At 37.2% G+C, this 15815-nt stretch overlaps 1 protein-coding gene across 10 annotated transcripts in view; it reads left to right on the top strand.

Annotated features, from left to right (window-relative positions):
• CEP152 (centrosomal protein 152) overlaps window positions 1-15236 on the top strand; it is a 91630-nt gene extending 76394 nt beyond the window's left edge. For 5 of the 10 annotated variants that reach the window (XM_042942106.1, XM_042942105.1, XM_042942104.1 and 2 more), the window contains 5 exons: window positions 3187-3283; window positions 4491-4594; window positions 7007-7163; window positions 7413-7516; window positions 13879-15236. In XM_042942106.1, coding sequence (XP_042798040.1) covers window positions 3187-3283; window positions 4491-4594; window positions 7007-7163; window positions 7413-7516; window positions 13879-14915 — 1499 coding nt within the window. In that variant the 3' untranslated portion in view covers window positions 14916-15236. The remainder of the gene's footprint in view (window positions 1-3186; window positions 3284-4490; window positions 4595-7006; window positions 7164-7412; window positions 7517-13878) is intronic. The other 5 variants (XM_042942109.1, XM_042942110.1, XM_042942111.1 and 2 more) reach the window with 3 other exon arrangements.
• The last annotated feature ends 579 nt before the right edge of the window (window positions 15237-15815 follow it).

Here is a 15815-nt window from a genome sequence, read left to right on the forward strand (position 1 = left end):
TGGGCTGAATAGATACTGAATGCCCAATATGCGTCAGGCATTGTTCTAGGTACTAGGGACACAGCAGTGAATGCATCAGACAGAACTCCAGTTCTGATATAGATGTATAAGACTCTTTCCTTCCTTCAAGAAGCTTATCATCAAGTGAAGAGAACTAAAAGCAGATTAATAAGTAATTGCAGCACTGAGCGCTCCTGGTGGTATGTTTATGTAAACTTGGGAGAAAGGATGTTAATTAACTCTTCCTCCTATTAGAGTTAAGGAAGGCTGATTAAGCCTTGAAAGATGAAGACATTTGCTAAAGAGGACGTCATTCCAGACAGAGGGGAAAGTCGCGCACAGAGACATGTGGGCATCCTTCACAGTGTTGTCAGGGAAATTGTCCGAAAGGGGTATCCTCTGCCATCTTCTCTTGCCCTTCTGAAGAAGGGAGGCTACTGGGCTTCTGAGGTTGCTCCTTCTCACCTTGTGCTAGTCACTTATATTCCTGTGCTCTATACTCTGTACATGCGAAATATTCAGATTGCCCTGCTGGTCAGGAATTTTACTGCTGGACCCCACATACAATGTTGTCACTCTTTCCTACACTTTACCCTTTCACTCTCATTTTGGCCTAACTCTTCCTCATCCTCTAGGATTCAACTGGGAGGATGCCTTATCTGCAGAGCCCTTCTTGATTTTTTCTAGTCTGGATGAGGTGGGCCACTTCTGTGTGGCCCCATAGCACTTAGCTCCTCGTCTATTTCCATTCAGTATTTAATTTTTTTGGTTACTTGCCTGATACCCTTTTCCAACCTGTATGTTCCCTGAGGATAAGGAATATGTTGTATCTTCATCATTGTAGTCAGGATGCCCATTACATGTCAGACGATAATAAATGTTTACATGAATGAAGGATTGAATGCAAGTGTCCCAAATAATTGTGTCATCCAGAAAAGACCAGGTGGATAGGTTCACTTTATTTCTACATTTCAACTCTATTGTTCACCTGGATGGCAGTCACTTTCTGGCTCTACTTCCTCTAATCCATTCCCCATTAGACAGCATGAGTATCCTTTTTTTTTTTTTTTTTTTTTTTTAAAGTTTATTTATTTTTGAGAGAGCAAGAGACAGAGCGTGAGCAGAGGAGGGGCAGAGAGAGAGAGGAGGACACAGAATCCGAAGCAGGCTCCAGGCTCCGAGCTGTCAGCACAGAGCCCGATGCAGGGCTTGGACCCACGAACTTTGAGGTCATGATCTGAGCTGAAGTTGGACGCTTAACCTACTGAGCCACCCAGGGGCCCCAAGAGTGACCTTTTAAAAAAATAGATTGGATCATGCTGCTCTTTTGTTTGAAGTCCTTCCATGGCTCATCTGGTCCTCAGTAGGGAGTACAAACATTTTATTTAACATTGTTTAAGATGCCTTTTATGATTCAGCATCTGCCAGCCCCTTAGTCTCGTCTTGCCCCAGCCTCCTTATTCTCTCATTATCTCTTTTCTCTCTCATCTGTTTTCATCTCCCTTTACCAAAACATCTGTCTTTCCATCCTGATCACATTGCCGGGCTAACTCCTACTCCTCTCTCCCCAGTATACTGTTTCCTCAGGGAGGCTTTCCTCACCACCCCAGACTTAATTAGTTAGCTTTTTTCTGTTAGACATTACCCACAGCATCTATGATTTTTCTAACATTTATCATATCATCCTTGTAATTAATTTTTGTCTGTATTGTCCTTTGGAGGGTAGCCTTGATGGTGACAAGGATCAAGTCCTGACCCAGCACTTAACACAGTACCTGGCAACATAGCACGCTCTGTGAATACTGTTGACTAAGAGAAGCCATCCGCTTCGCTTCTGCCTACTGCTTACCAAGTCTGTTAGAGATAGATAATAATTACCTTTAAGGCAAGAATGGATTTTAAGAATTTTGAGATAAAATTTTAACAACTGTAATTCCTATGGTAATGGCTTAGGTCTTCGGTATAAGCCAGGAGAGTTAAGGAGCTCTTGTGAAATTTGATGAAAGTTAAGAATATTTGTTTTACCTAGTAAAATGACAAAGGCAGCTGGATAAGATTGTTATTCATAAATAATGTTTAGCACCGTATGTTGTGATCCTAGTTATTCCACATAGTGCTTTTTGAGGCTATCTTCTATAATTTATAGACTTAGAAATAATCCAAGAAGTTGGTACTTAGCTCAAAACAATGGACTGATAAAAGGGGTTGGGGGTCAAAATTTAAGTTACTTGATAGTTTGATTTCAGTGTTTGTCTTAATGGAAATCTATTAGTTGATAATGTTTTTGCTACTATGGTTGCTTCTTTTCAGTTTCTTAAATTCCACTTTCCATGGTGTTGGTAGCATTTATTGAAAAGTGGTTGGAGTAAGAGGAAGTGATTTAAAAACATACCAGTTATGTCAATCGCTAGGAGAAATAGAGCACTTTATTACTCAATTGACAGGGTGTGTTGAGAGAGGAGCATGGCAGGAAACATGGTGTGCCGTGTTCATATCTATTAGACATTGGTATTGCCAGGCTTTATATAAGATGCACTTATTTTATTTCTATTATCTTCAAAGTAGGTAATACTGTCTCCATTTTCCATATGAAAAAAACTCAGGTTCAGAAAATTTAAGTAATTTGCCTAAGCTCATTTAACTGGTAAGGAGCAGAGGTAGGATTTAAACCCATGTCTCTCTCACTCAGAAATTCATGTTTTGTTCTCCGTTCCATGTGGACTCCATCGGTTTCCTCTCATCCTCTTTTTAAAAGTTTAAAGAATTGAAAATCTTACATTAATTGTGAAAGTGGCACCTACTTAAGCTCAACTTTCTTTTTATTTTGTTTAGAAGTGCTTGTTCAATGTTCATGTATAGGAGCATAAGGATTGTGAAATTACAAGACCCGGTATGTTTCTAGGGGGCTTCAGTGTAGCTGGGAAACAAAACAGATGCATCTGAAACGGTTGGAAACCTATTCCAGGGCAGTGTGTGACCCAGGCAAGATGAGGGTGGAATCCAGATTTCAAGCACTGAGGAGCCAGAACAGGGAGTGGTGACATTAGGATTCATCAGGGAATGAGTGATGTGGGGAGCAGCTGGAATTCCCACAATCTTCTCTATAAACATTTGCTCTGGGAACTTAAGGGAAAGGAAGACTGAAGGAAAAAAGGTTAATTGACCACTATTAACTTTCCTTTTTAGAAGAGAATAATAAAGTTGTTGAAGAACTAATAGAAGAAAACAATGACATGAAGAGTAAATTGGAAGAACTGAGAGCACTTTGCAGAACACCACCAAGGTAGACTTTCACCATTAAAAAAACACATTTTTTTTTTTTAACATTATTTGTTTTTGGGAGACAGCATGAGCAGGGAAGGGGCAGAGAGGCAGGGAGACACAGAATCTGAAGCAGGCTCCAGGCTCTGAGCTGTCAGCACAGAGCCCAATGCGGGGCTCGAACTCACAAACCGCGAGATCATGACCTGAGCCGAAGTCGGAGGACGCTCAACCGACTGAGCCACCCAGATGCCCCAAGAATGATTTATTTATTTATTTATTTATTTATTTTTTATTTTTTATTTTTTAATATATGAAATTTACTGTCAAATTGGTTTCCATAAGAATGATTTATTTAAAAAGATATCCAAAATAGATTATTAAATTTAAAAAACAGGTTATAGAACAATATTTATAATACAGTTCCATTTTTATTTCATTTTATTTATTTTATTATTACTTTTTAAAAAATATTTACTTTTAAGAGAGAGAGAGAGAGAATGAGCGGGGAAGAGGCAGAGAGAGAGAGGGAGGCACAGAATCCGAAGCAGGCTCCAAGCTCTGAGCTGTCAGCACAGAGCCTGATGTGGGGCCTGAACTCATGAACCGTGAGATGATGACCGTGAGATGATGAACCGTGAGATGACCTGAGCTGAAGTCGGAGGCTTAACTGACTGAGCCACCCAGGTGCCCCAGACTTATACTATTTTAAAGAAATTGTTTATTTCTAAGTATGTTTAATTTTTTATATAAATTATATTAATAATATCATACCAAGAATATAAAACTTGTCATTGTTATATAGCAAGAAGTATAAAAAAAGAAAATCTTCCAAAACCCTATTCTCAGCAGATGCCCTCTGTCAGCCTCTTGTTTTATATCATTTAAACCCCTTTGTACACACGTGTGCATGTTTTAAAAATAGAGATTATTATGGAAGCTGTTTTGTAACCTTATATTAACTGAATGTCCTAAGATAAACATTTCCATATGTCATAAAATATCCTCCCATAATATGCTTTTCAGTTGCTGCATATATTTTCATCATGTGGATTTATCATGATTTATTTAAGTAACCATAACATTTGTTTCCGTTTTTCTTTTATTTTAAATAACTATATAATAAAGACCTCATATATGATTTTTTAGCACATCTCAATTGGATGTTATTGGAATATATAGATATTTTTACTTAAAATCTCTGTTTGCAATATTTGGTTCATTTTTAGGTCGTTGTCAGAAGGGGCCATTGAAAATGCTTGCCTGCTGTGCAGTGGGAAGGCCTTGGAGGAACTTCGTGGACAGTACATTAAAGCTGTAAAAAAAATTAAGCGTAAGTTCCTAAGGGGAGTCGCAGGATTTTAAGGTTGTCTGAACCATTTTTTTACTCACTAGTACTAGTAATTTGGGGGAATTTTCCAAATTATTTTGTTCTGAGATCTTACCTGCTTTTAGAAGAGATTAGTGACTCCTTTTCTAAATTATGCAGCAATGGGTAATTTTGCCCAATATCTTTTGGAAGTGACATGAGGGTAGAGTTATTTTACATCATTAATTATTATTAATTATCCTGTTCCTTTTTTGGGCACTAATGTCAAACTAAAAATTTCATAATCTTAAAACTTAAATAACTAAAACAAAATGTCATGTGAGTTTTAAATTAGCAAGTCTTACTTTCTACTGTAAACTTTTTTTTTTAATTTTATATTGTTCAATGCCAGTGTTATTATTATTTTAATTTATATTCAAGCTAGTTAACAGATAGTGTAGTCTTGGCTTCAGGGGTAGAACCTAGTGATTCATCTCTTAATACTGACACCCAGTGCTCATCCCAAAAAGTGCCCTCCTTAATGCCCATCACCCATTTAACCCACCCCCACCCCGTCTACGCCCCCCTCCAGCAACCCTCAGTTTGTTCTCTGTATTTAAGAGTCTCAATGTTTGGCCTTCCTCTCTGTTTTTATCTTATTTTTTCTTCCCTTCCCCTATGTTCATCTGTTGCGTTTCTCAAATTCCACATACGAGTGAGATCATATTATATTTGTCTTTGTAAAGATCATACTAGTTAGGCATTGTTCTGTTGTTTGTCATTATTTTTATAGTGGATTAAATCATACATATAAATTTGTTCATCAAGTCCTTTGCAGTAAGAGGTGATGCAGCACACCTGGCAGAGCATTTCTCTCGTTTATGTTTTTTCAGTAGAATATCTCCTGTTTTTTAATTACAAACAATATTGCATAGATTCCATATATGTCCCAGAACAGTAACCAGTGTTGATACAGGAGAACTGTATGTTTACCTCTTAAAATTGCGTTTATTTTTTTAAAATGTTTTTTAATGTTTATTCATTTTTGAGAGACAGAGCATGAGTGGGAGAGGGGCAGAGAGAGCAGGAGACACAGACTCCAAAGTAGGCTCCAGGCTCTGAGCTGTCAGCGCAGAGCCCGATGCGGGGCTCAAACCCACAAACTGTGAGATCATGACCTGAGCCAAAGTCAGACGCTCAACTGACTGAGCCACCCAGATGCCCCCAAAATGCATTTATTTTTAACAGAATGAATGGGAAAGGTCTTAAGTTCCAGGTGTAATTGGTAGATCATCAGCATCATGTTGGATGTTTGGAAAAGCCCACTTAGTGTCAATAAAGAGAATTTGCTTCTCAGTTGTTGCCAGTGCCAACAGAGGCCATATTACTACAAATACAAACAAAGCAACTTTTTATTAACAATTGTATCAGTTGGGAAGTGAAATTTTAAGCGTTTTTTTTCATACTGGTGTGCTAACTTGTATGTATATGTATTTGTTAAATATTTTAGACATTGGTTGGAGGTTTTGTGTTGACATGTATTCCATTTTAATTTGTCCCACTTCAAATAATGAGAAAGAGCCTTCCAGTTAGTATTTTTCGCATAGAGCGTCTAATCTTCAGGAAGAGCTTACTGATATTGAGGGAAATTCCTCTATGAATTGAATCTTTAATAGGAATGGTGATATATTCTAGAGGTAGGATGTAGCCCTAGATTTAATAAAAAAAAAAAAAAATGATAACCTTAAGTAATGGTAGTCTCAATCCAATATTAAAAAGAAAACTTGCAAGCAGTGAATTATTTTTAAATGTAAATTCCAGAAGGCGATATAAGTCTCATCCTTCTCCCTGGCATTTTATACATATCTCTCATGGATTGTAGTATTATATTTACTTAGATACTTTTAACTGCTGCCTAAAGAATTGAATAATATTGAAAAATGGATTTTTCAGAGCATAAGTGATAGGAATCTGAGTCTCTCTGGTTCATATTGCCTCCTTCTGTCCTTCTGTGTCTGGTTCTTCCTTCCTTTCTTCCTCACCCTTTTTGTGTATTTATTTTTCCTTTCTTAATCAGACACGTTATACATAATCGAAATGTGTAAGTTTCTGTATCTAATATTTATTTTCTTGCCTTAGTGTTTTATAATATGACAAAGTTTTCCTAGGGAATATGCTATTTCCTTACCATATGTGGCTATCTTCATTCTAAAAGGACTTGTAGATTATTTCTCCTCTGAGTCTCCCAAAATAGTGATCTGAAACATTCCATTTTAATGATTGTGGAAAAGTATAATGTTTATACCTCTAGTCACTTCATCTCCCAGAAAACTGATCTGAAGTTTGCCTCCCCTATTTGTGAAAAACTGATAGTAAGCTTGCATTTTTGTGGGGATTCCTGTCTCACACCAACTCCCTACCCCACCTCCCCTCTAGGTGATATGCTTCGTTATATTCAAGAGAGTAAAGAAAGAGCTGCGGAAATGGTAAAAGCAGAGGTATTGCGAGAACGTCAAGAAACTGCCCGAAAGATGCGCAAGTATTACTTGACTTGCCTCCAACAGATTTTGCAGGATAATGGAAAACAGGAAGGGTAAGTTCAGTCTAAACAAATAGCATGTCCTGAGCCTACCAAGACATCATGTTGTCATTTTCTAAACATTTTCCTTAACCACAAAATTAACTATTTCTACATGATCAGCCATTAGGGGTTAAGAGAGGCTTATGTCTGTACTACCCTAAATATTGGCAGAACTAATAGGAAAACAGAAATCCTGGGGCTAAGGAAACTCATTTTTTCCTTTAAACTATTATTAATTTAATATTCTGGAATTCCCCACAGGGCTGAGAAAAAGATTATGAATGCTGCTAGCAAACTTGCTACAATGGCAAAATTGCTGGAAACGCCTATTTCTAATAAATCCCAGAGCAAAACTACACAGTCAGGTATGTCAAAATGAGTCACTTGAAGGGTTTTTTTCTCCCTTGCCTCTTAGATGTTTAATATTTTTAGTATGAAAAAGAGTAAGGAATGTAAGGAGCGAGTTAATTTATAAAGTTGTAGCTGTGTTTTACTTAAACTGGAAACTTTCAAAAAAGAGTATAGAATTTCCAGCTCAAGTAGACAGACTGAACATATTCATCAGCTTTCTATTGTTACGTCTATTCCTAGAAATGCTAGAAACTCTTTTTAAAAAGTTAGTAGAAGGGAGAAAATGATAAAGATCAGAACAGAAATAAATGAGAGACTAAAAAAAAAAGTAGGAGTGATCAACAAAACCAAGAGCTGGTCTATTAAAAACATAAAATTGATAAACCTTTAGCCAGACTCATCAAGAAAAAAAGATAGGACTCAAAACTAGAAATGAAAGAGAAGTAGCAACTGACACCACAGAAATACAGAGGAATATAAAGGACTACTATGAAAAATTATATGCCAACAAATTGGACAACTTAGAACAAAGGGATAAATTTCTAGAAACATACAATCTTTTAAGACTGAACTAGGAAGAAATAGAAAATCTGAATAGACCAATTACTAGTAACAAAATTGAATAAGTATAAAACTTCCAACAAACACAAGCCCACAACTAGATCGATTCACAAGTGAATGCTACCGAACATTTAAAGAAGGATTAATCCCTGTCCTCAAACTATTCTGAAAAATACAAGAGGAAGGAAAACTTCCAAATTCATTTCTATAAGGCCAGCATTACCTTGATACCAACCTAGAAAAAGATACTATAAAAAATAGAAAACTATGGGCCAGTATCTCTGATGAATATAGATATAAAAATCCTTGACAAAGTATTAGCAAACTAATCTCAACAGCACATGAAAAAGGTCATTCACCATGATCAAGTGGGATTTACTCTAGGCATGCAAGGATGGTTCATTATCCACAAATCAATCTACATGATACACCACATTTACAAAATGAAGATGACAAACCATACAATCATCTCAATAGATGCAGAAAAAATATTTGATAAAATTCAGCATCTGTTTATGATAAAAATTCTCAACAAAGTGGGTTAAGATGGATTACACCTCAACATAATATAGACCAACATGACAAACCCACAGCTGACGTCATACTCAGTGGGGAAAAAGTGAAAGCTTTTTCCCTAAGATCAGTAACAAGACAAAGATGTTTACCCACCACTTTATTCAACATAGTACTGGAAGTCCTAGCCACAGCAGTCAGACAAGAAAAAGAAACAAAAAGCATCCAAATTGGTAGGGAAGAAGCAAAACTGTCACTTTTTGCAGATGACATGATACAATACATAGAAGACCCTAAAGACACCACCAAAAAACAACCAGAATTAATAAATGAATTCAGTCATGTTGCAGGATATAAAATTACAGAAATCTGTTGTGTCTGTATAGACTAATAAAGTATCAGAAAGAGAAATTAAGAAAATAATCCCATTGCATCAAATAGAATGAAATACCTAGAAATAAATTGCATCAAATAGAATGAAAATATAATGATACAAATATAATTGCATCAAATAGAATGAAATACCTAGGAATAAATTTAATGAAGGAGGTAAAAGACCTATACTCTGGAGACTTTAAGACATGGATGAAAGAAATTGGAAATAACATAAAGGAATGGGAGGATATATCATGCTCATGGATTGGAAAAATTAATATTGTTAAAATGCCCATACTACTCAAAGCAGTCTAGCGATTCAGTGCAATCCCAAACAAGGTGTCAAAGTATTTTTCCCAGAATTAGGACAAATAATTCTCAAATTTGTATGGAACTACTAAAGACCCTGAACAGCAGAAGCAATCTTGAGAAAGAAGAGCAAAGCTGGATGTATCACAATTCTAGACTTCAAGCTATACCACAAAGTTTTAGTAATCAAACAGTGTGTACAGGCACAGAAACAGATACATAGACCAATGGAACAGGATAGAGAGTACAGAAATAAAGTCATGGTTATATGGTCAGTTAATCTATGACAAAGGAGGCAAGAATACGCAATGAGGAAAAGACTGTCTCTCTTTTTTCTGTAAATGTTTATTTTGAAAGAGAGAGAGAGGGTGGGAAAAGGGCAAAGAGAGAGGGAGAGAGAATCCCAAGCAAGCTCCACGCTGTCGGCACAGTATCCTACATGAGGCTTGATCTCACGAACTGTGAGGTCATGACCTGAGCTGAAATCCAGAGTTAGATGCTTAACTGACTGAGCCAACCAGATGCCCCAAGACAGTCTCCTTAATGATGGGAAAACTGCATAGCTACATGCAAAAGAATGAAACCGTATCATTTTCTTAAACATTTTCTTAATACAAAAATAAAACGTATTAAAGACCTAAATAAAAGTAAGACCTCAAACCATAAAACTCCCAAAGGAAAACATAAACAATAACCTCATGGAGATTGGCCCTAGCAACTTTTTTCTGGATGTCTTCTCAGCCAAGTAAAACAAAATCAAAAATAAGTTATTGGGACTACACTGGAACAAATAAGTTTCTGCACAGCAAAGGAAATAATTAACAAAACAAAAAGGCAACCTCCTGAATGGTAGAGGATATTTGCAAATGATACATCCGGTAAGGGGATATCCAAAATAAATATAAAGAACTTGTACAACTCAACACCCACACTGCAAATAATCCAATTAAAAAATAGGCAGAAGACATGAACAGACATTTCTCCAAAGAAGATGTGCAGATGGCCAAGGGACACATGAAAAGATGCTTGACATCACTCATCATCAGGGAAACACAAATCAAGACTACAATGATGGGTTGCTTGGGTGGCTCAGTCGGTTTTGTCTCCAGTCATGATCTCATGGTTCATGACATTGAGCCCCACGTTGGGCTGTCCTCTGGCAGCATGGAGCCTGCTTGGGATTCTCTCTGCCCCTCCCCAACTCATGCTCCCCCCCACCATCTTAAACTAAATAAATAAACATTAAAAAAAAAAAAAACTACAATGAGATATCATCTTATACCTGTCAGAACGACTAAAATCAAAACACAAGAAACAACAAGCGTTGGTGAGGATGTACAGAAAAAGGAACCCTCTTGCACTGTTGGTGGTAATGCAAATTGGTGCAGCCACTGTGGAAAACAGTATAGAGGTTCTTCAAAAAATTAAAAATAGAACTACCTTACAATCTAGTAATTGCACAACTGGGTTTTTACCCCCCAAAATACAAAAACACCGATTTGAAAAGATATATGCACCCCTATGTTTATCGCAGTATTATTTATAATAGCCAAGATATGGAAGCAACTTAAGTGTCCATCTAGATGAATGGACAGAGAAGACTTGATACGCACACACAAACATACACAGAAATGTTAGTCAGCCATAAAAAAATGAAATCTTCCCATTTGTGACAACATGAATGGATCTAAAGAGTATTGTAAGTGAAATAAGTCAGACAGGAAGACAAATAATACATGATTTCACTTATATGTGGATTCTAAAAAGCAAAACAAACACGTACACAAACAGTAACAGTCTCACAAATACAGAGAACAGACTGATGTTTGCCGGAGGGGAAGAGGTGGGGGATGGGTGAAACTGGTGTAGGAGATTAAGAGGTACAAGCTTCCAGTTATAAAATAAGCAAGTCACAGGGATATAAAGTACAGGATAAGGAATATAGTCAAGACTATTATAATAACTTTGTACGGTGATAGATTGTAATCACACTTACCGCAGTGAGCAGTGCATGTTCATAGAAGTGTTGAATCTATGCTATATGCCTGAGACTAACATAACATCGCATGGCAACTGTACTTCCATTTTTAAAAATACATAAATAATTAAAAAATAAAAAGTTAAATAATCGATGGACCAGAAGCACTGAGAAATCCCTGAAAGAAAGAAATTCGTATAAGCCTGAAGATGGAAACCTCAATTCAAAACTGCCAGAAGAGGAGAGCTACAGGCAGGACCAATAGCAAAACTGTGTCACATATGAAGGCAGTATGTTGCAGGAGAAGTAGTATGCCTCGGGGATCCCAGTGAGGTAATGAGTTGGTGTTCTAGAGTAACAGTAACCAGGTGAGGTCACCCTCTTTATCATCCTTCTCCTTTCCCTTTTCCAACCCCAGTATTGGGCTAGAGTAAGGGCAGCAGGAACAGAGTCTCAGAACAGGGCAAGGCTCTAGATGGCTAGTTATACTAAGGAGGAACTTACAGTCCACATGCCCCAAGTACCAAGCTATTAGGTTTTTCTACCCTGCAGCTTCTTCCTTCTACTGCACTCTCAACTATTTTAAACAACCAGATGCCATACTCAGAACATCTAAAAGATAAGCAAGCATTCAGGGGAGCCTGGGTGGCTCAGTTGGTTGAGCACCCGACTTTGGCTCAGGTCATGATCTCACAGTTTGTGGGTTCGAGCCCTGCATTGGGCTCTGTGCTGACAGCTCGGAGCTCAGAGCCTGCTTCAGATTCTGTGTGTGTGTCTCTCTCTCTGCCCCTCCCCTGTGCATGCTCTGTCTCTGTCTCTCTCTCTCTCTCTCTCTCTCTCTCTCAAAAATAAATAAATGTTAAAAAAAATTTTTTTAAAGATAAGCATTCAACAAAGAATCACGAAATATCTATAGAAAGCCAGCACCATGATAAGATACCTAACTCAAAAGAAGACAAGGCAAAAAACCCAACAGAACTTATGCCTTTGGAGACAGAATTAACAGAACAAACTAAAGCGTCTGAGAGAATGTGAGAAAAGTATAGTATTCTCAAAAGGATGTAAGAGCATATTGTATAATATGCTAAGAAGTTTACTATTTTTAAGGAAAAGATATAGTTACTGTTAACGCCAGCCATTGCTAGAAAAATACAAGTTTAAGTATGTGTATTAAAATTTAAGGCTAACCAATAGAGAAATAGAATATATACCTTTCAAGGTAGTAGGGGAAAAACTCAGAATAAAAGGTTTTCAATCTAACAAAATCACGAAAGAGGCAAAATACAACTAGAAAGCTTTGGTAAATAGAAACTTACTGTAGCGTAAAACATCAGTGATCACCCTAAAGGTGAATAGTTTAAACTCACTTATTAAAAGACCATAATTTTCATTTTTTGAAAATCCAGACAGGGGCGCCTGGGTGGCTCAGTCAGTTGAGCGTCCGACTTTGGCTCAGGTCACGATCTCGCGGTATGTGAGTTCAAGCCCCGCGTCGGGCTCTGTGCTGACTGCTCAGAGCCTGGAGCCTGTTTCAGATTCTGTGTTTCCCTCTCTCTCTGACCCTCCCCCGTTCATGCTCTGTCTCTCTCTGTCTCAAAAATAAATAAACGTTAAAAAAAAAATTTAATAAAAAAAAAAAAATCCAGACATACGTTCTCTCTATGAGAACAACATCAAAAATTCAAAATGAAGGAATGGAGACTAATTTGCCAAGCAGTGATATGTTGATAGTAGATAAATTATAGAGTTAAATAGAATATTAAGCACATTATAGTTCACATTGAGAGGGATTAAAGTGACAGTTGATAATGGTAAAGAAGACTCCCAAGAACCTACAAATGGGTTCTTTCTGCTCATGATAAAATAGCTTTAGAATATATAAAGCAAAAGCTGATGGAAATGGGTGAAAAAATTGATAAATTTCCAGTCACACTGGGAGATTTTGAACCTGTGGGGAAATGGGGTTTTTGAACTTCTGGAAAGCTTGAAGCAGAGATTGTTCAAAAATTCACAAGTCTGATATTGGTAGTCATTCTTCAAAACACAAAGATTGTTTGTGTAAATTCGAGAATGGTGATGTGAACCTTGGGTATTAATGATTTGGGGCAATTGTGTGAATGTCCCCAGTGGAAGCAAACCCTTTCCATGCTGTAGGGACCAAGGTACACTTTTCTGAGATATGCCTCTGATTTTATGCTATGTGGCTGCTTTGCCTCTGGTCAGATTTAGTGTCTTAGCTAGTGTGTGTGTGCTGGGGGGAAGGGGGGGTGGGGGGCGTGGGGGGGGCAGGGGGGTGGTATGCTTATGTAGTTGTTGAGTATTGGGGTTTCTTCTAGCAAAATTTCTTCATCAGAACAGAATTGGAAACTTGCAGTTGGCTCCTGAAATGCTAGAATATCTGTTGCAGGAAATAATAGATCAGATGCATAACAATAATGTCAGATTTCAATAACAACTACCTAACTTTATTCAATGCGGATTTGTAAAACAATATTTTTAAATGTCCAGCATTGATGTATTTTCTTTGATGAAAATACATACATTCTTCGGAAATACATGAAAACATAATTTTTTCCTCCCCTTTCAATGTTAACTTTATCCTAATTTTGTTTTCCCCTAATTTTGTTCCTTCGTATGTAGTAGTAGTACCTCTGACTTCGGAGATGATGACGGGAGTTGAAAGATCAAAAGGAAATGATGTGAATCAGAATACAGGGCATCATACTGAAAGCAGATCAAACAGTATACAAAGTATTCCCAGGAGTACATGTGACCAAGTTCCTAAGAGAAGGGCTGCTTGTAACCTACGACGGCGGTTAGCGGATGCAGAACATGGCGATGTAAAGCACATGGGTTCCAAAGAGTTACAGTCAGACTCTCAGTTTGGGGAAAACACTTACAAACATCTAGACATTTTGCCAAATGATGTTTCTCCTGAGTTTGTTCCATATGAAGGTGAAAAAGGCTTTGTTTTGCACAAGAAGAAAGACCGCAGTGATACTGGCTCTGACTCACTTCAGCATTCAGCTGCATACCCCTTTCTTGGATCCTTCGGAAGTAAATCGTCACCTAGGTACACCCCTAGTCTTTCTGAATCTGGATCCACACATACAACTTTTCGAGGTCCTAATGAAAGACTCGGTTTAAAAGTATACAAGTGCAATCCACTAATGGAAAGTGAAAATGGTGCATCTGAGAAAAGTCAACGTTTGGGTGTTTGGGAAACTCCAGTAAAGGATGGAGGGGACTTTGATGACTCCGTGGGCTGGCGTTCCAACAGTGCCACTTTGCCCTGCGACAGTCACGAAGTGTCATTTTTACATGGTAGACCACAAGAAACTCTGGATATACCAGCTGAATCTGTTAATTTCCAACACTCATCAGCAGCCGGTTGTCTTTCAGATACAGAGAAAAATGGTATAATTTGTCAACCAGTGAAACGTCAGAGTGGTCACACTTCAGACCTGTCAGAAGAAACCCTGTGTTCCCAGCCAGAGATCAATATGACTCTGAGACACACCCCTCATCATAAGGCTGATCTAGTAAAGTCAGATTTCCAAAAACTGAGCAGTACAGCACCTTCATCATTGTGTCGGCAGCCTTTGAGAAAATTGATTGCTCCTCTGTCTAGCCAACAAGATAGTGGTTTTGATAGCCCCTTTGTCAATTTGGACTAACTGTTGTACAGTATTTAAGAAGAATCATTGATATATTGACAAGAAAACTGGAAGGGAAGACTTCGTACTGGAAAAATTGTGGGCTCTATCTATTTTGAGATGTTTTAATAACATCTATCGTATGAGCAAAGTATTCTTATAAAATTACTTGAGATATTAATGGTGCCTCAATCTTCCAAAGGCCTGATGATGTATGTGTAATCTGCTTCTGTGTGGTGCTTTATATGTGGTTGCCAAACCATCTATTTTTATACTTACAAATTAGCTTTCTGTGCAATGTTATATTATTTAAATAAACTTGCATATGGTCTATAGAATTGTCACGGATTCTTTTGTAATTATAGAAACGTTATATTGGCATGTTTGAAATTCACCCAGAATAAGATATGAATCTGGATGATTTGTATGTATGGCCAACGAAATTTAATGTTTGTAATGAGCCACATTTAATGGAGCTATAGATCTACTCAACATGCTTTTGAGTGGAAATAGCTACTCCAAATTTTGATCCTTGCTTGCAGTTAGTGGAAAAGAAGTATTTCAAGAATTGCCACAAAACATAATTCTGTCCTGGTTTCATTATTTAAAATATTAATCTGAATTTTTTTTAGCTGACATTTGCATTACTTCAAATCTCCTGTGACAGCCAGAGACTGTCTTTGTCTTTTATGGTTTTACAGCCTTTCTTTCATCTGAAATATTACATTTTAAAAATCAAAATAAACATCGTCTTCTAGAAAAAAATTTCAAAGTTTTAGATTTTTATGTTCATTTATAGTACAGAATTGGCTAACTTATTAATGCTGTGGGCAGAAAGTTGTAATTTTTTTTAAATTTATTTAAATTCAAGTTAGTTGATGTACAGTGTGGTATTGGTTTCAGGAGTAGAACCCAGTGATT

This window comes from Panthera leo, chromosome B3 (genome assembly GCF_018350215.1).
Source record: "Panthera leo isolate Ple1 chromosome B3, P.leo_Ple1_pat1.1, whole genome shotgun sequence".
Classification (NCBI taxonomy): Eukaryota; Metazoa; Chordata; class Mammalia; order Carnivora; family Felidae; genus Panthera; species Panthera leo.